We start from the raw sequence: 18,175 nt of genomic DNA, 5'->3' as shown, positions 1-18,175 counted from the left end.
CTTTCCTAGACCCGCCCCCAGAGGGGGCGTGGCCACGCGGTTGCTAGGATACCCCCGAGCATCCCCGTCGCCATGGCAACCGCGGCGGGATGCAGCTGCCCACGGACGGACACCCATCGCGCCCTCCCCCGGCCCCCCCCCCCCCGCTCTGGCCCCGCCCCTCCCGCTGACGTCACCCCCCCCGAAGCATCCAGGCTCCGCCCCGCTCCGCTCCCCCCCCCCCCCGGCCCGGGGGGGCCCCGCCCCCCGCCCCCCCCCCCCCCGCCCGCGCCCGCCGCAGCCTCGCCCGAACCGGCACCGGCACCGGCACCCCCGGGACCCCCCCCCGGCACCGGGAGGACCCCCCCCCGGCACCGGGACCCCCCCCCCCCGCGACCCCCCAGGCTCCGCCCCCCCCCCGAAACCGGGCTCGGATCCCCCCCCCGGCCCGGAGCGGCCCCGGCGTGAGAAGAGGTAAGGGGGGGGGGCAAGGGGGGGACAGGATTTGGGGGTCGCGGGGGGGGCAGTGGGGGGGTTGGGGGGGAAGGTTTTTGGTCCCGTGGGGGGGAGTTGGGTTGGTGGCAGGATTTGGGGCCGGGGGGGTGCTTTGGGGTTGGGGGGGGGGCAGAAAGGGGTTCTGGGGGCTTCTGGGGGGGGGTCAGGGGCTTGGGGGGGAAGGGAACGGTGAGGGGTTGGGGGGGGCAGCAGGGGTTGGGGGAAGCTTTTGGGGAGTCCCTGGGGGGGGGTTGGAGTTCCCCAGGGGAGGGCTTGGGGGTCCCAGGGGTCTTGAGGGTCCCCGGGGGGGGGGCTTGGAGGATCCCGGGGGGGGGAATTGGGGGTCCCGGGGGGGTTTGGGGGTCCCGGGGGGGTTGAGGGTCCCCGGGGGGGCTTGGGGGATCCCAGGGGGTGCTTGGAGGTCCCGGGGGGGGGGTTGGGGGTCCCCAGGGGGGATCTTGGGGGTCCCGGGGGGGGCTCGGGGATCCCTGGGGCTTTTTGGGGGGGGGCTGGGGATGCTGCGAGGCTTTGGGGGGGCTGGGGGTGACGACAGGTTTGGGGGGGGGGGCGCACGCCCCCCTGCACGTGCACACTCACAAGCACACACACGCGTGTGCACAGCACGGCTTGCACACCCCAGGGCGCTCGCTCGCACACGCGTGTGCGCCACCTCACATACGTGTGCTCGCTTGCACACGCGTGTGCACGGCCGTGCTTGTGTCCCCGGCCAGCCTTGCACACGCATGTGCGCCGCGCTGCCCCTTTGCACGAGCACGCCACCGCTTCGCTTCCTGCGCAAGCTCAGCCTTGCACACGCGTGTGCACCACATGGGGGGCTCCAGCAGGCTGGGGGGGGGGGCCCGTCCGTGCCGGTGACTCACCCGCGTGTGTCCGTGTCCCCCCCCCCCCCCCCCGCGTGTGACGTGCGCCGTGAGTCAGCACGCGTGAAGGCGGGGGGGGTCGGCGCACACGCGTGTGCAAGCGCACGCGCACGGTGAGCGTCGCACGCTGGGTCTTGCACGCGCTCCCTGCTGCCCCCTTGCACGCGGCTGGGCGTCCTCGTGCAAAGCCCTCGTGCAAAGTCCTTGTGCAACGCCCCCCCGTGCAAAATCCTCATGCGAAATCCTTGTGTAAAGCCCTCGTGCGAGGCGCCCCCCCCCCCTTTTTTTGTCTCCCCAGCTCAGCGGCCGTCACGGAGGAGCCCCCCCAAAAAGGAGCCTCCCCCCCCCTCGGCCCCCTCCCCATGGACTCAGCCCCGGGTGCTGTGCGCCCCCCCCTGGGGCCGTGAGTGGCAGGAGGGGGGGGCTGAGCGGGGGGGCACGTGCCGGGGACCCCCCCCCCCAATATCCTGAACTAGAAGGGGTGGGGGGTGTAGGGGGCAGAGCTGGGGGGGTCCAGACCTGGGGTCCCCCCCCATAGCTCAAATAGAAGGGGGGGCGTAGGGGGGGCTCACATCAGGCACCCCCCCAAGTACCCCAGATAGAAGGGGGGGCAGTTTGGGGGTCTAACATCGGGGTGTCCCCCCCCAAATAAAAGGGGGGGTGTAGGGGGCAGTTTGAGGGGGGGCAGACACCAGGATCCCCCCAAATATCCCAGCTGAGAGTAGGGGGGGGCATAAGGGGTAGTTTGGGGGGGTCTAACATCGGGGTGTCCCCCCCCAAATACCCCAAATAGAAGCGGGGGGGGCAGACCCCGGGGTCCCCCTCCCCAGATATAAGCAGGGGGGGCAGATATTGGGGTCACCCCCCCCAAATACCCCAAATAGAAGCAGGGGGGGCAGACACCGGGGGTCCCTCCCCAGATATAAGCAGGGGGGGCAGATATTGGGGTTACCCCCCCAAAATACCCCAAATAGACGCGGGAGGGGGGCAGACACCGGGGTCCCCCTCCCAAATACCCCAAACAGAAAAGGGGGGGAGGGTGAGGGGGGGGCTGACGGCGGGGTTCCCCCCCCCCCGTCCCCTAAAGAGCAGCAGCCGGGGGCTGGGGGCTCGGAGGGCTCGGAGGGGGTCCCCCCGGGGGGGGGTCTCCGCGGGGGGGCCGCCAGGCTGGAGTCGCTCAAGCGCTGGAACGGGGAGGGGGTGGCGTGGTGCGAGAAGGGGGTGCAGGTGCTGCTGACCGCCGTGGGCGCCTTCGCGGCCTTCGGCCTCATGACCATCGCCATCGGCACCGACTACTGGCTCTACGCCCGCGCCTTCGTCTGCAACACCAGCAACGCCTCGGGGGACGATGCCGCCCACCGCGACCGCCGCGACCCCGGCGGCCTCACCCACTCCGGCCTCTGGCGCATCTGCTGCCTGGAAGGTGCTGGGGGGGGGCTGGGGGGGTGATGTGGGGGGGGGTGGGGGGGCGGGGGGGCGTTGGTGGGGGCTGGTGGCACTGCGGGGGGAAGGTCGCGGCGTTGGGGCACTGCTGGGGGAAGCTCGCAGCATGACGGCACTGCGGGGGGAAGCTCACGGCATTGGGGCACTGCTGGGGGAAGCTCACGGCATCATGTCATCATTGGGGGAAGGTCATGGCACTGCTGGGGGAAGCTCACGGCATTGGGGCACTGCTGGGGGAAGCTCGCAGCATTGTGGCACTGCTGCAGCATCACAGCGTCATTGGGGGGGAGCCGGTGACACTGCTGCTCACGGCGTTGGGGCACTGCTGGGGGAAGCTCACAGCATCATTGGGGAAAGCTCGCAGCACCAAGGTGGGAGGGGGAGGCTGGTGGCACTCCTGGGGGAAGCTCACAGCGTCATTGGGGGAAGCTCGTGGCACTGTCAGGGGAAGCTCGCAGCACCGGGGGAAGCTCATGGCACTGCTGGGGGGAAGCTCACAGCACCAAGGTGGGAGGGGGAGGCTGGTGGCACTGCTGGGGGGAAGCTCGCAGCACTCGTGGTGTCGCATGCGGGAGCATGGCCGGAGGTGTCCCTGGGGTGTCCCCGTCCCTGTCCCCTCGGTGTCCCCCCGGTGTCCCTGTCCCCATCCCTGCCGTGTCCCCATCCCCGTCCCCTCGGTGTCCCCTCGGTGTCTCCCCCGTCCCCTCGGTGACCCCCGGTGTCCCCGTCCCCACCCCTTCAGTGTCCCCGTCCCCACGCTGTCCCCGCAGCGTCCCCATCCCCTCGGTGCCCCCCCGGTGTCCCCATCCCCGTCCCCTCGGTGCCCCCTCGGTGCCCCCTGCGTGCCCCCATCCCCGTCCCCACGGCCCCCCCGGTCCCCCCGCAGGGCTGAAGCGGGGGCTGTGCCTGAAGATCAACCACTTCCCCGAGGACATGGAGTACGACCACGACAGCGCCGAGTACCTGCTCCGTGAGTCGCCCCGGCAACCGCCGCGTCGCCACGGCAACCGCCCCGCCGTCACCCCGCCGTCACCCCGGCAACCTCCCGCCGTCACCCCGCCGTCGCCCCGGCAACCGCCCCGCCGTCACCCCGGCGACGGCCTTGGCCCCGCCCCGGCCCCGCCGTTGCCCCGGCAACCGCCCCGCCGTCGCCCTGGCAACTGCCCCGGCCACGCCCCCCAGCAGCGGGGTTCCCCTGGCAACGCCCCCTCCCTTAGCAACGCCCCTCCCCTAGCAACGGGGGACGCCGCGGGGGGGCGGGGGGCGGGGCTCTGCCTTCTGATTGGCCCCCGGCCAGGAAGCCCGCCCCCGCTGATTGGCTGCGGCTCTGAGTTGACGGAGCACGCGCCCGGTTCTGATTGGCTGCAGCTCAGGGCGGGGGGGGGGGGGGGGGATGGTTTTGATTGGTTGGCGGTTAGAGGGCGCCCTGCGTCCCTATTGGCTGGTGGTGCCCATGGACCTGGAGATCCTCTGCTCTGATTGGCTGGAGCTGATGGATCCCATGGAGCTCTGTGGGCTCTGATTGGCTCCTGGCCCCAAAGGCTCCCATTGGTCAGGGCTGGTGGATCCCACAGTGCTCTGCGGGCTCTGATTGGCTCCTGGTCCTGAGTGCTCCCATTGGCTGGAGCTGATGGATCCCATGGCACTTTGAGGGCTCTGATTGGCTCCTGGCTCCAAGGGCTCCCATTGGCTGAAGCTGATGGATCCTACAGCACTTTGCAGGCTCTGATTGGCTCCTGACCGTGAAGCCTCCCATTGGCCAGGGCTGGTGGATCCCACAGTGCTTTGTGGGCCCCGATTGGCTGCCCTCCTGCTGGGCTCCCATTGGCCAGCACTGCCAGCCTTGGGCTCCCATTGGCCAGCACTGCCACAGGGCTCTGATTGGCCGGGTTGGTCCCCCGGATCCCAGTGGGCTCTGATTGGCCGTGTCACCCCCCCCCCCCCAGATCCTGCTGGGCTCTGATTGGCTATGTGCCTCCCCCTGGATCCCGGTGGGCTCTGATTGGCCGTGTCACCCCCCCCGGATCCCGGCGGGCTCTGATTGGCCGTGTCGCTCCCCCCCCGATCCTGCTGGGCTCTGATTGGCCATGTGCCTCCCCCTGGATCCCGGCGGGCTCTGATTGGCCATGTGCCCCCCCCCCCCCCCCCCCCGTGACGTGGCGGGCTCTGATTGGCCGCTCCCGCAGGCGTGGTGCGTGCCTCCAGCATCTTCCCGATCCTGAGCGCGGTGCTGCTGCTGCTGGGGGGGCTCTGCGTGGCCGCCAGCCGCCTGCGCCGCGCCCGCACCAGCCTCGTCCTGGGCGCCGGCATCCTCTTCGTCGCCGCCGGTACGGGGGGGGCACCCACGGGAGGGGGGTCCCGATCCCACTGTGTTACCCTTGGGGGGTCCCAGTCCCATTGGGTTACCCTTGGGGGGGTTCCGATCCCATTGTTTTACCCTTGGGGGTGTCTCAATCCCACTGGGTTACCCTTGGGGATTCGGATTCCACTGTGATCCCCTTGGGGGGTCCCAATCCCACCACATTTCCCATGGGGGGGGTCCTGATCCCAGTGTGTTACCGCTGGGGGGGTCCCGATCCCATTGTGTTCTCTTTGGGGGGTCCAATCCCACCACATTTCCCACGGGGGGGGGGGGGGGGGGGGGTCCCGATCCCACTGTTTTACCCTTGGGGGGGTCCCGATCCCATCGTGTTCTCTCTGGGGGGTCCAATCCCACCACATTTCCCATGGGGGGGGGTCCTGATCCCATTGTTTTACCCTTGGGGGGGTCCCGATCCCATTGGGTTACCCTTGGGGATCCCGATTCCACTGTGATCCCCTTGGGGGGTCCCAATCCCACCACATTTCCCATGGGGGGGTCCCGATCCCAGTGTGTTACCCCTGGGGGGGTCCCGATCCCATCGTGTTCTCTCTGGGGGGTCCAATCCCACCACATTTCCCATGGGGGGGTCCCGATCCCACTGTGTTACCCCTGGGGGGGTCCCTGATCCCAGTGTGTTCTCCATGGGGGGGTCCTGGTTCCCCTGGGGCACTGGGGGGGGTCCCAGATGTCCCAGTGGGATCCCTTATCAATGTCCCCTGTCCCTTGTCCTCGTCCCCTTGCCCTCGTCCCCTTGTCCTCATCCCTTGTCCTTATCCCATCCCTCGTCCCCTGTCCCTTGTCCTTGCCCTCGTCCCCTTGTCCTCGTCCTCTTCTTGTTTCCTTGTCTCCTTTCCCTTGTCCTCATCCCTTGACCTTGACCTTGTCCCCTTATCCTCATCCCTTGTCCTTGTCCCCTTGTCCTCGTCCCTTGTCCTTGACCTTGCTCCCTTATCCTCATCCCTTGTCCCTTCATCCCCTGTCTGTCATGTCCTTGTCCTTGTCCTTGTCCTTGTCGTTGTCCCTTGTCCTTATCCCCTTATTGTCCCCTTGTCCTTGTCCCCTTGTCCTCTCCCTTGTCCTTGTCCCTGTCCCTCATCCCCTCATCCCCTTGTCCTCATCCCCTTGTCCCCTTGACCTTGTCCCCTTGTCCTTATCCCATCCCCTGTCCCTTGTCCCCTTGTCCCCTAATCCCATCCCTTGTCCTTATACCACCCTTTTTGTCCCCTTGCCCCCTTGACCTTGCCCCCTTGTCCTTGTCCCCTAATCCTCATCCCTTGTCCCTTGTCCCCTGTCCCCTTGTCCCTGCCCCCTTATCCTCATCCCTTCTCCTTGACCTTGTCCCTTTATCCTCATCCCTTGTCCCCTGTCCCTTGTCCTTGTCCCCTTGCCCCCTTGACCTTGTCCCCTTGTCCCCTTGTCCTCATCCCTTGTCCTTATCCCATCCCTTGTCCCCTTGTCTTTGTCCCCTTCTTGTTCCCTTGTCCCCTTTCCCTTGTCCCCTGTCCCCTTGTCCCTGCCCCCTTATCCTTGTCCCTTCTCCTTGACCTTGACCCCTTGTCCTTGTCCCATCCCCTGTCCCTTGTCCCCTTGTCCCCTAATCCCATCCCTTGTCCTTATCCCACCCCTTTTGCCCCCTTGACCTCGTCCCCTTGTCCTTGTCCCCTTGTCCTTATCCCATCCCCTGCCCCTTGTCCTCGTCCCCTTGCCCCCTTGACCTTGTCCCCTTGTCCTTGTCCCCTAATCCTTATCCCTTGTTCCTTGTCCCCTGTCCCCTTGTCCCTGCCCCCTTATCCTCGTCCCTTCTCCTTGACGTTGACCCCTTGTCCTTGTCCCATCCCCTGTCCCTTGTCCCCTTGTCCCCTAATCCCATCCCTTGTCCTTATCCCACCCCTTTTGTCCCCTTGACCTTGTCCCCTTGTCCTTGTCCCCTTATCCTCATCCCTTGTCCCCTGTCCCTTGTCCTTGTCCCCTTGCCCCCTTGACCTTGTCCCCTTGTCCTCATCCCTTGTCCTTATCCCATCCCTTGTCCCCTTGTCCTTGTCCCCTTCTTGTTCCCTTGTCCCCTTTCCCTTGTCCCCTGTCCCCTTGTCCCTGCCCCCTTATCCTTGTCCCTTCTCCTTGACCTTGACCCCTTGTCCTTGTCCCCTTATCCTCATCCCTTGTCCCCCGTCCCTTGTCCTTGCCCCCTTGCGCCCTTGACCTTGTCCCGCCCCTCACCCCCCGTCCCCCGTCTCCTCGCCCCCTGTCCCCTCACCCCCCGTCCCCTCGCCCCCCGTCCCCTCGCCCCCCGTCCCCCCGCGCCCCCCCCAGGCCTGAGCAACATCATCGGGGTGATCGTCTACATCTCGGCCAACGCGGGGGAGCCGGGCCCGCGGCGCGAGGAGCCGCGCAGCCGCCACTACTCCTACGGGTGGTCCTTCTACTTCGGGGGGCTCTCCTTCATCCTGGCCGAGGCCATCGGCGTCCTGGCCGTCAACCTCTACATCGAGCGCCACCGCAAGGCCCGGGGGGGCGGGGGGGCGGGGGGGGGGCCGGGACCCCCCCTGGCCGCGTCCTCGAGCCCCCGCCGCCCCCCCCGCCGCTGCGCGCGGCCCCCCGCCCGCGCCCCCCCCGCCGCCGCTCGCGCTCGGGGTCCCGCTCCAGCGACCCCGGGCGACCCCCCCGCGACGCCTCGCCGCCCCCCCCCGGGAAGATCGGGGTGGGGGGAGCGGGGGCCCCCCCGCCGCCCCCCCCCGCCGATATCTCCATGTACACCCTGTCCCGAGACGGGGGGGGCGTGGGAGCGGGGGGGATGCCCCCCCCCGGGCAGCCCGCGGCCCCCCCGCCGCCGCCCCCCCCGGCACCCCCGGCCCCCCCTTCCTGCAGCTGCACAACGCCTTCGGCAAGGACCCCCCCGGGGGCCCCCCCGACAGCGCCTCGGGGACCAGCACCCTCAACCGCAAGACCACGCCCGTCTAGGGCCTTCATCCCCCCCCCCCCATCATCATCATCGTCGTCACTGTCGTCGTCATCCCCCCCATCATCATCTTCATCCCCCCCCATCATCATCATCATCATCGTCACTGTCGTCGTCATCCCCCCCCATCCTCCTCATCATCGCCTTCGTCCCCCCCCTCTTCATCGTCACTGGTCGTTGTCATCATCATCATCATCGCCTTCATCATCTTCATCCCCCCCATCCTCATCATCCTCATCTTCATCCCCCCAACCTCATCATTGTCACCTTCGTCCCCCCCATCCTCCTCACCTTCATCCCTCGCCCTCCTCATCCTCATCATCTTCGTCCCCTGCCCTCCTCATCCTCATCCTCACCTTCATCTCCCCCTCATCCTCGTCATCGTCACCTTCGTCCCCCCAAAAATGTCACCTTCGTCCCCCTTCCTCATCATCACCTTCATCCCCCGCCCTCCTCATCCTCATCGTCTCCTCCTCCTCACCTTCATCCCTTGACCTCCTCCTCCTCCTCACCTTCAGGCCGTCCTGCCCATCATCATCTTCATCCCCTGCTCCCCTCCTCCTCCTCACCTTCATCCCCCCCTCCTCATCCTCATCTTCCTCCCCCCTTCCTCATCTTCCTCCTCCTCCCCCTCCCCTTCCTCATCTTCCTCCCCCCTCCTCATCCTCATCTTCCTCCCCTCCCCTCATCTTCCTCTCCCCCCCCGCAGGCGGGCGGGGCCGTGCCCCCCCCCCCCCCCCGGGATTTAAGGGGGGCGCTGGGGGGGGCCCCAAAACTGCCATCGGGGGGGGGAGGGCAAAAAAATTACCGCTAATTGGGGCCCCCCCCGAAACTGCCGTCTTCTGGGGGGGGCCCTGAAACCGATTTTTTTGGGGGGGGGGGGGGGCTGAAACTGCCATCTCGTGGGGGGGCCCCCCCAAAATTATCACTAATTAGGGCCCCCCCCGAATCCGCTGTCTTTTGGGGGGGGGCCTGAAACCGCTTTTTTTGGGGGGGGGGCCCTGAAACCGACCTTATTTTAGTGCCCCCCCCCCCAAGCTCCTTTTTGGGGGGGTCCCCGAGGACCGGGGGGGTCCCTGTGCCTTAGGGGGGCCCCAGCCGGGTCGGGGGGAGCCCGGTGCTGCTCCAGGCCCTCCCAGTTCCCTGCCTGCACCGGACCAGTAAGGCCCAGTTGGACCAGTACGGACCAGTACAGCCCAGTTTCCTCGACAGAACCGGACCAGAAACACCCTGCCTCGCAGGAACCGCCACACCAGTATGGCCCAGTTCGCTGGGCAGCGTCGGACTAGTATGGCCCAGTTCCCTGGGCAGCATTGGACCAGTATGGCCCAGTTCCCTGGGAACTGCCACACCAGTATGGCCCAGTTTGCTGCGCAGCACCAGACCAGTATGGCCCAGTTCCCTGGGCAGCATCAGACCAGTATGGCCCAGTTCCCAGGGCAGTGCCGGACAAGTACGGTCCAGTCTCCAGGCAGCGCTGTGCCAATTGCGCCCAGTTCACCCAGTTGCTCCCAGTAACCCCAGTGCCCTGGGCCGGCTGCAGAGCTGGGCTCTCGCGTGCAGCGTCGGGCCCAGTCCCCCCCAGTCTATCCCAGTATCCCCCCAGTCTATCCCTGTACCCCCTCAGCTGCTCCCAGTGCCCCCCCAGTCACTACTGGCGCCCCCCCAGTTGCTCCTGGTGCCCCCCAGTCGCTCCCAGTGCCCCCCAGTACCCCCCCACTCTCTCCCAGTGCCCCCCAGTCACTCCCAGTCTCTCCCAGTCCCTCCCAGTTGCTCCCAGTCGCTCCCAGTGCCCTCCCAGTTGCTCCCAGTCTCTCCCAGTTCCCCCCAGTCACTCCCAGTCGCTCCCAGTCGGTCCCAGTGCCCCTCCCAGTTGCTCCCAGTCCCTCCCAGTGCCCCCCAGCCCGGCCCCCATTAACGACCGAGGGTTAATGGGGGTGGAGGGGCTGGGACCCCCCCAGGCCCCGCCCCCTTTGTACAGCCCCGCCCCCTTGTACAGCCCCGCCCCCTCGCAGGCCCCGCCCCCTCCCTTGTACAGCGCCGGGCGCCGCCCCCGGGGTTCGGCCCCGCCCCCTCCCCCCCCCCCCGTGCATGGATTTTTACGGAAAATTCGCTCTTTAAAATAAAATTTAATCTCTGGAAGCGGCTCGGGGGGGGTCTGGGGGGGGTCTCGGGGGCTTCTGGGGGGCTCGGGGGGGTCCCGGGGGGGTCGCGGCCCTGTCAGGGCCCTGCAGGCCCGGGGCCCTCAGCAACCGCCCCTGCCCTTAGCAACGGGGCAGGCCCCGCCCTCTACGCCATCCGGTTGGCTCCGAGGCCTGTCAGTCACGGGGAGGGGCGGGGATCGACCTGGTAGCGCCGTTGTGGTCGCTGACTGGCCAGCGCGGCTGCCTATCACCGCCCGTTGGGAGGCTTTCCGCGCGCTGATTGGCTACCTGCTGCCAATGAACGGCGAGGGCGGGCTGCGTCCGCGGCGTCCGCGGCGGTTGGCGGAGTGGGCCGTCCGTCAGGCGAGCCGGTCGCTGATTGGCCGAGGCTGGCGGCGGGGGGCGGGGCTGGGCAGGGCGGGCGCCGCGGCGGCGGCGGCGGCGGCGGCCGAGGGCGGAGGAGACGAGAGGCGAGCGGCGGACGGAGCGGCCCCCGGCCCAGCTCCGCTCTGGCCGCCATGGAGGACGGAGTCTATGGTAGGGCGGTCCTCCCGCGGGGTGGGGGGGGGGCGCGGGGTGAAGACGGGGGACGGGGTCACGTGACAGGGCCGGGAAGGGGCTGTCACGTGACGGAGCGTGACCACGCCTGGGGCGGGGCCAAGGGGCTTCAGGCCCCGCCCCCGCTGGGCCCGACCCCCGCCCCTCGCTGGCTCCAGGCCCCGCCCCCAGTGGGTTCAGGCCCCGCCCCCGTGGGGACCAGGCCCCGCCCCCAGCCGGCCCTGCACGTGGGGGGCGGGGCTTTCAGGGAAGGGGCGGGGCTAGACACGGAGGGCGTGGCCACAGTGGTGGGCGGGGTTTACGGAACGAGGGGCGGGGCTCTACGGAAGGGGCGGGGTTTGGTGGGAAGGGGGCGGGGTTTGGGTCAAATGGGCGGGGCTTGTGGGGAAGGGGGCGGAGTTATGGGGGACAGGGCGGGGCTTGGGGGAAGGGGCGGGGTTTGTGGGGGAAATGGCATGCTGGGTGGGAAAGGGGCGGGGTTTAGGAGTAGGGGGCGGGGCTTGGGGTGACAGGGGCGGGGTCTTAGGGAAGGGGCGGAGCTTGGGGAAGGGGCGGGGCTTGGGAAATGGGGCTCGGAAAGGGGGTGGGGCTTAGGAGAGGGGCGGGGTTTGGGGAAAAGGGGTGGGGCTTAGGGAAGGGGCGGGGCTTCAGGAGTTGTGGGTGGGGCTTGGGGAAGGGGCGGGGCTTGATAAATGAGGCAGGGCTTGGGGAAGGGGCGGGGCTGTGGAAAGGGGCGGGGTTTGGGGAAGGGGCGGGGCTCGTAGGGGTGTGGGTGGGGCTCGGGGCAGGGGGCGGGGCTCGGGGCAGGTGCTGCAGCAGGGAGGGGCGGGGTTTCGGGGCTGGGGGCGGAGCCTCGGGCGAGGGGGGGCGTGTCCTGAGGCGGCCCCGCCCCCAGTGCCCCCCGACCTGACGGCGGCCGAGCGCCTGGAGCTGGAGAGCATCCGGCGGCGCAAGCAGGAGCTGCTGGGGGAGATCCAGCGCCTGCGGCAGGAGCTCAGCGACGCCATGAGCGAGGTCGAGGGGCTCGAGGCCAACGAGGGCAGGTACCAGGGACCCCCTGGGACGCCCACAGCCCCCCCCAGGGACCACCCCAGGCACCCCAACAGCCCCCAAAGCCCCTCCCAAGGCCCACCACTGACCCCAAATCCTCCCCGTGAGACCCCAGGGACCCCCCCAGGTACCCAACAAGCACCCCAGGAACCCCCCAGGGACCCCACAAGCCCCCCCAGGGACCCCGCAAGCCCCGAACAGCCCCCCAGGGACCCCAACAGCCCCCCCAGGGACCTTCCGAGCCCCCCAGGGACCCCCCAGGGACCCCGACAGCCCCCCCAAGGACCCCCAGCACCCTGACACCGCCAGATCCTCTCCCAGGACCCACCACTGACCCCAAATCCTCCCACTGAGACCCCAGGGACCCCCCCAGGGACCCCGACAACCCCCCCAGGGACCCCAGGAGCCCCCCAGGAGCCCCCCAGGGACCCCACAAGCCCCCCCAGGGACCCCACAAGCCCCCCCAAGGACCCCCAGCACCCTGACACCCCCAGATCCCGTCCCAGGACCCACCACTGACCCCAAATCCTCCCCCCCCATGACCCCCAAACACCCCCATCCTGCCCTCTGACACCCCCCAAACCCCCCCCCAGACACCCCCCAGGACCCCCTGATATCCCCCTGGGACCCCCAAGACCCCCCCCCCCAAGAGACCCCATCCTGGCCCCCCCACCCCCAGGGGCTCTGGGTCCCCTCTCTCAGTGCCCCCCCCCAAACCACCCAGCATTGGGGTGCCCCCCTGTGACCCCCTTCCCCCCCCGCTCCCAGCAAAACCCTCCAGAGGAACCGCAAGATGGGGATGGGCCGCAAGAAATTCAACATGGACCCCAAAAAGGTGAGAATTCACCCCAAAAATCCTGGAGGTCCCCACCCAAAAATCCTTTGGGTTTTCCCTCTGGAAATCTTTGGGGTCTCCCCTCAAAGTCTTCGGGGTCTCCTCTGAAGCTTTTTGGGGTTTCTCCCCCAAAGTTTTTGGGGTCTCCCCTGACAATTTTTGGGGTCCCCCTCCACAATTTTGGGGTTCCCGCCCTGAAAATCTTTGGGGTTCTCCCCCCAAAATCTTTGGGGTTTCCCCCTGAAAATCTCCAGGGTGTCCCGTGAAATTCTTTGGGGTCTCCCCCCCAACAATTTTTGGGGTCCCCCCAAGCTTTTGGGATCCCACTCGACAGTTTTTGGGGTCCCCCTCGACAACTTTGGGGGCCCTCCTGAAACTCCTTGGGGGTCTCCGCTGAAACTCTTTGGGGTCTTCCCCCCAAATCTTTGGGGTCACCCCCCTCACAATCTTTGGGGTCCCCCCCGACCTTTTTGGGGTCCCCCCCTGTTTTGGGGCGCAGGGCATCCAGTTCCTGGTGGAGAACGAGCTGCTGCGGCACACGGCCGAGGACATCGCGCGCTTCCTCTACAAGGGCGAGGGGCTCAACAAGACGGCCATCGGCGACTACCTGGGCGAGAGGTGGGCGGGGCCTGTCGCGGCGGGGCGGGGCCTATCGCGACAGGGTGTGGCCTATCACGATAGGGCGGGGCTTATTGCGATAGGGCGGGGTTTGGTTGGGAGCAGAGCTGCGGCATCCCCATTGGAGCCAAGGGGGTGGAGATGATTGACAGCTGTGGGCGGGGCTATGGGTGTGGCACTGGGTGGGGCAGTGGGCGGGATTGTGGGTGTGGTCTCGAGGTGATTGACAGCCCGGCCCCACCCCCAGGGAGGAGTTCAACATCGGGGTGCTGCACGCCTTCGTCGACCTGCACGAGTTCACCGACCTCAACCTGGTGCAGGCGCTGCGGTGGGTGGGGGGCGTCGCGGGGGGGGGGGGGGGAATTGGGGGGCTGGGGGGGGGCGTTTGGGGGGCGATGTGGGGTGCAGAGAGGGGGGATTTGGGGGTCTGGGGGGGAGATTTGGGGCCTGGGGGGGAAATTTGGGGTCTTGGGGGGGTCTGGGGGGCATTGGGGGGGCTGGGGGGCCAATATTGGGTACATAGAGAGGGGATTTGGGGGATCTAAGAGGGCTTCGGGGGAGATACTGGGTGTAAATAGAGGATTTTGGGTCTGGGGGGGCATTGGGGGCAATGCGGGGCTTACAGGGGCACATTTTGGGCCTGGGGGGGCTGTTGGGGGCGATTCTGGGTGTAAAAGAAGGGATTTTGGGTCGGGGGGGGGGGAGCTCAGTGCCAGCATGAGGACTTTGGGGACTTCTGGGGTGCTCGGGGGCTACCGGGGGGGTCTGTGCGGGGGGGGGCGGTGGAGGACTCGGGGTGCCCCCCCCCTTGCCCCCCCCCGCAGGCAGTTCCTGTGGAGCTTTCGGCTGCCGGGGGAGGCGCAGAAAATCGACCGCATGATGGAGGCGTTCGCGCAGCGCTACTGCCTCTGCAACCCGGGGGTCTTCCAGTGCACCGGTACGGGGGGGGGGGGGGGGGATTTGGGGGGGTCGGGGGGGGGTTGGAGGGGGATGAGGGGGGCTGGGGGTCAGGGGAGGGGGTTTATGGGGTGCTTGGGAGGGCTTGGAGGTCAGGGGAGGGGGTTTGGGGGGGTTTGGGGGGGTTTTGGGGGGTCAGGGAGGGGGTTTGGGGGGGTTGGGGGGGGTTGGGGGTCAGGGGAGGGGGCTATTGGGGGAAATGAGGGTGTTTCGGGGGCTGGAGGGGGGGTTGGGGGGTCAGGGGAGGGGGCTATTGGGGAGAATGGGGGGCTTGGGGAAAAGGGGAGGGGGTTTTGGGGGGGCTTGGGGGCTGAAAGGGTTTTGGGGTGGGGGTTTTTGGGATTGTTTTTGGGGTGTTGGGGAGGGTTTTGGGGCGGATTTGGGGGGCTGAAAGGGATTTTGGGGCAGGGTTTTGGGGGTTATTTTTTTGGAGGGGCCGGGTTTTTTGAGGCTAGGGTTTTTGGGGTTGTTTTATTTTTGGGGTGGGGGCGCCGGGGGGGGCTGCCGGGGCGGGCGCGGGGTGTGGTGTCGCTGCCTGACCCCCCCCGCAGACACGTGCTACGTGCTGTCCTTCGCCGTCATCATGCTCAACACCAGCCTGCACAACCCCAACGTGCGCGACAAGCCCTCGGCCGAGCGCTTCGTGGCCATGAACCGCGGCATCAACGACGGCGGCGACCTGCCCGAGGAGCTGCTGCGGGTGGGCGGGGCTTGGCGGGGTGGGCGGGGCCTCGGGGGTGGGCGTGGCCTCGGGTGGGAGGGGCTTGATGGGGTGGGGTCAAGGGCAGGGGGGCGGGGGCTGAAGGTTGGGGCACCAAGGAGCTGCTCGGGGTGGGCGGGGCTTAACGGGGTGGGCGGGGCTTGGGTGGGAGGGGCTTGTGGGGCGGGCCACTGGGAGAGGGGCGGGGCCTGCAGGGCAGGGCTCCAATGAGGGCGGCAGCCTGCCCCTGGAGCTGCTGGGGGTGGGCGGGGCCTCGGGGAGTGGGCGGGGCCTCGGGGAGTGGGCGGGGCCTCTGGGAGTGGGCGGGGCTTCAGGAGGGTGGGCGTGGCCTGGGGGCAGGGGCGTGGCCACAGCAGCAGGCATCAGACCTGGTGGGGTGGGCGGGGCCAGAGGCCGGGGGCGGGGCTTTGGATGTGGGGGCGTGGTCAGCAGGTAAGGGCGGGGCTTCGCACCGCGGGGGCGGGGCCATGGGCTCAGGGGGCGGGGCCAGCACCAGCCTGGATGGAACCACATGGAAAGGGGGGGGGGCAGGGCTGTGGGGGGGCGGGGCCACGGCCCGGTGGGCGTGGCCGTGTCTGACCCCGCCCCCCCCCCCCCAGAACCTGTACGAGAGCATCCGCAGCGAGCCCTTCAAGATCCCGAGGACGACGGCAACCGACCTGACGCACACCTTCTTCAACCCCGACCGCGAGGGCTGGCTGCTCAAGCTGGGTGAGGCCCCGCCCCCTCGGGCAGGACACGCCCCCCGATAAGCCCCGCCCCCGCTGATAAGCCCCGCCCCCTCGGACGAGCCCCGCCCCCCTCCGGCACGCCCCGCCCCCTCCTGTCTCTGCAGCCCCCGGGGGCCTTCGGGGCTCTGTGCTGCTGCGCACCCGGGGTCCCCAGTGCCTCCCAGTATCCTCCCAGTAACCCCCCAGTGCCTCCCAGTATCCCCCCCCAGTATCCCCCAGTGCCTCCCAGTATCCTCCCAGTATCCTCCCAGTATCCCCCACTGCCTCCCAGTGCCTCCCAGTATCCTCCCAGTATTTCCCAGTGCCTTCCAGTGCCTCCCAGTATCCCCCCAGTATCCCCCAGTGCCTCCCAGCATCCTCCCAGTATTTCTCAGTGCCTCCCAGTGCTTCCCAGTATCCCCCCAGTATCCTCCCAGTATGCTCTCAGTGCTCCCAGTATTCCGCCAGCATCCTTCAGTATCCCCCCAGTGCCCCCCATTATCTCCCCAGTGTTCCCCAGTGCCCCCCAGTATCCCCCAGTGCCTCCCAGTGCCTCCCAGTATCCCCCCAGTATCTCCCAGTACCCCCCAGTGCCTCCCCCAGACCCCCCCAGTTCCTTTCCAGACCATCTCAGTACCTTTCAGGACCCCCCCAGCGCCCCCCTTGACCCCCCCAGTGCCCCCGTGGACCTCCCCAGCCCCCCCTGGAACCCCCCAGCCCCCCCTGGACCCCCCCAGTTCCCCCCTTGCCCCCCCCAACCCTCCCCCAGGGGTCCCGGGGGGGCGCCGTGCGGCCGTGACTGACGTCTCCTCTCTCTTTCTTCCTCCGCCCCCCCCGTGCCCCCCCCCGCCTCCCCTCCCCCCTTCCCACCCCCCCCGCTGCCGACGCCCACCCGGCCCCCCCCAGGAGGTACGTAACGGGGGGCGGGGCAGCACCGCGACCCCCCTGTAATGGGGGGGTTCATAATTAACAGGGGGGGTTTAATTAACGGGGGGGGGGCTGTAATTAACAGGGGGGGCTGTAATTAAAAGGGGGGGTGACCGCAGCCTCCTCTGCCCCCCCCATCACCATCCCAGCATGCTTTGGGGCTTGTGGCCCCCCCCAAAAAAAGCATTAACACCCCCGCATTGATGAACTCTCATTAACCCCCCCATTAACGCCCCCCCCATTAAGACCCCCCCATCAGTGCCCCCCCATTAACACCCTCCCATTAAGACCCCCCAATCAACGCCTCCCACCAAGACATCCCCATCAACACCCCCCCATTAATGACCCCCCATTAATGCCCCCCCATTAATACCCCCTCATTAACAGCCCCCCATTAAGACCCCCCCCATAAAAGACCCCCCCATCAACACCCCGCCATTACCCCCCCCAGCCAACCCCCCCCTCCCCATATTCTCCCCCCATTCTTCTCTGCCCCCCCATTCCCCATCACCCCCCCTTAAAGACCCGGCCCCCCCCACCCTCTGTGCCCCCCCCCCCCGACCCCCCCTGACCCCCCCGTGTCCCCCCAGGCGGGCGGGTGAAGACGTGGAAGCGGCGCTGGTTCATCCTGACCGATAACTGCCTCTACTACTTCGAGTACACCACGGTGAGACCCCCCCGCGACCCCCCCGGGACCCCCCCCGGGACCCCCCGGGACCCCCCGGACCCCCCCCTCAATATGTGCCCCCCCCCTCCCCCCAGGACAAGGAGCCGCGGGGCATCATCCCCCTGGAGAACCTGAGCATCCGCGAGGTCGAGGACCCCCGCAAGCCGGTGAGCCCCCCCAGGCCCCCCCATGGCCCCCCCCCGGCCCCCCCGTGGCTCCCCCCCGTGGCCCCGTGGCCCCCCCCCATCCCTGTGCCCCCCCCATGGCCCTTTGTCCCCCCCATATTCCCCAATAGTCCCCCATAACCCCCACATACACCCCTATTACCCCCCATAACCCCCCATAACCCCCCCAAACCCCTTCATACCCCCCCATACCCGACCCCCCCGTGCCCCCCCGACGTGTGCCCCCCCCGCTGACGTGTGCCCCCCCCAGCACTGCTTCGAGCTCTACATCCCCAACAACAAGGGGCAGCTGATCAAGGCGTGCAAGACGGAGGCGGACGGGCGCGTGGTGGAGGGGAACCACGTCGTGTACCGCATCTCGGCCCCCACCCGCGACCAGAAAGACGAGTGGATCAAATCCATCCAGTGAGGCCCCCCCCGCGCCCCCCCCGCCACCCCCCCACCGGGGATTTTTTTTTTGGGGGGGGGGGGCAGAGGAAGGGTCCCGGGGGGAGGGGAGGGGGTGGGAACCCCGCTGCTGGCACCCGAGGGGTCGCTGGGGGGGGCTCAAAGGGGGCGCTGGGGGGGTCGGGACCCCCCCGTGGTGAACTGACCCCCCCCCCATGGAGTTCCCAAAGCCCCCCCGTAGCGACCCGACCCCCCCATAGTGATCCAACCCCCCCATGGGGCCCCCAACCCCCCCTAAAG

At 68.5% G+C, this 18,175-nt stretch overlaps 2 protein-coding genes across 2 annotated transcripts; both read left to right on the top strand.

Moving 5' to 3' along the window:
* Positions 1-2,133: 2,133 nt before the first annotated feature.
* On the top strand, positions 2,134-8,610 carry LOC310891509 (uncharacterized protein; the record flags this gene model as incomplete). Its single annotated transcript, XM_083853784.1, is given in 6 exon segments — positions 2,134-2,778; positions 3,685-3,768; positions 4,985-5,125; positions 7,471-7,686; positions 7,689-8,041; positions 8,119-8,610. Coding segments are annotated over 6 exon segments (1,440 nt in total). The 5' UTR covers positions 2,134-2,624.
* Positions 8,611-10,659: 2,049 nt separating this feature from the next.
* CYTH2 (cytohesin 2) lies at positions 10,660-17,908 on the top strand. Its single transcript, XM_083853783.1, has 11 exons — positions 10,660-10,797; positions 11,714-11,861; positions 12,637-12,703; positions 13,203-13,321; positions 13,569-13,649; positions 14,146-14,258; positions 14,830-14,978; positions 15,599-15,710; positions 17,227-17,303; positions 17,399-17,470; positions 17,739-17,908. Exons 1-11 carry the CDS (start codon positions 10,779-10,781, stop codon positions 17,895-17,897), a joined length of 1,116 nt encoding a protein of 371 aa, XP_083709909.1. The 5' UTR covers positions 10,660-10,778; the 3' UTR covers positions 17,898-17,908.
* Positions 17,909-18,175: the final 267 nt, after the last annotated feature.

Source organism: Anser anser, assembly GCF_964211835.1.
Source record: "Anser anser genome assembly, contig: HAP1_SCAFFOLD_737, whole genome shotgun sequence".
Lineage (NCBI taxonomy): Eukaryota > Metazoa > Chordata > Aves > Anseriformes > Anatidae > Anser > Anser anser.
Note: the sequence above shows the minus strand (reverse complement) of the source record. Positions and strands in the feature narration are given on the sequence as shown.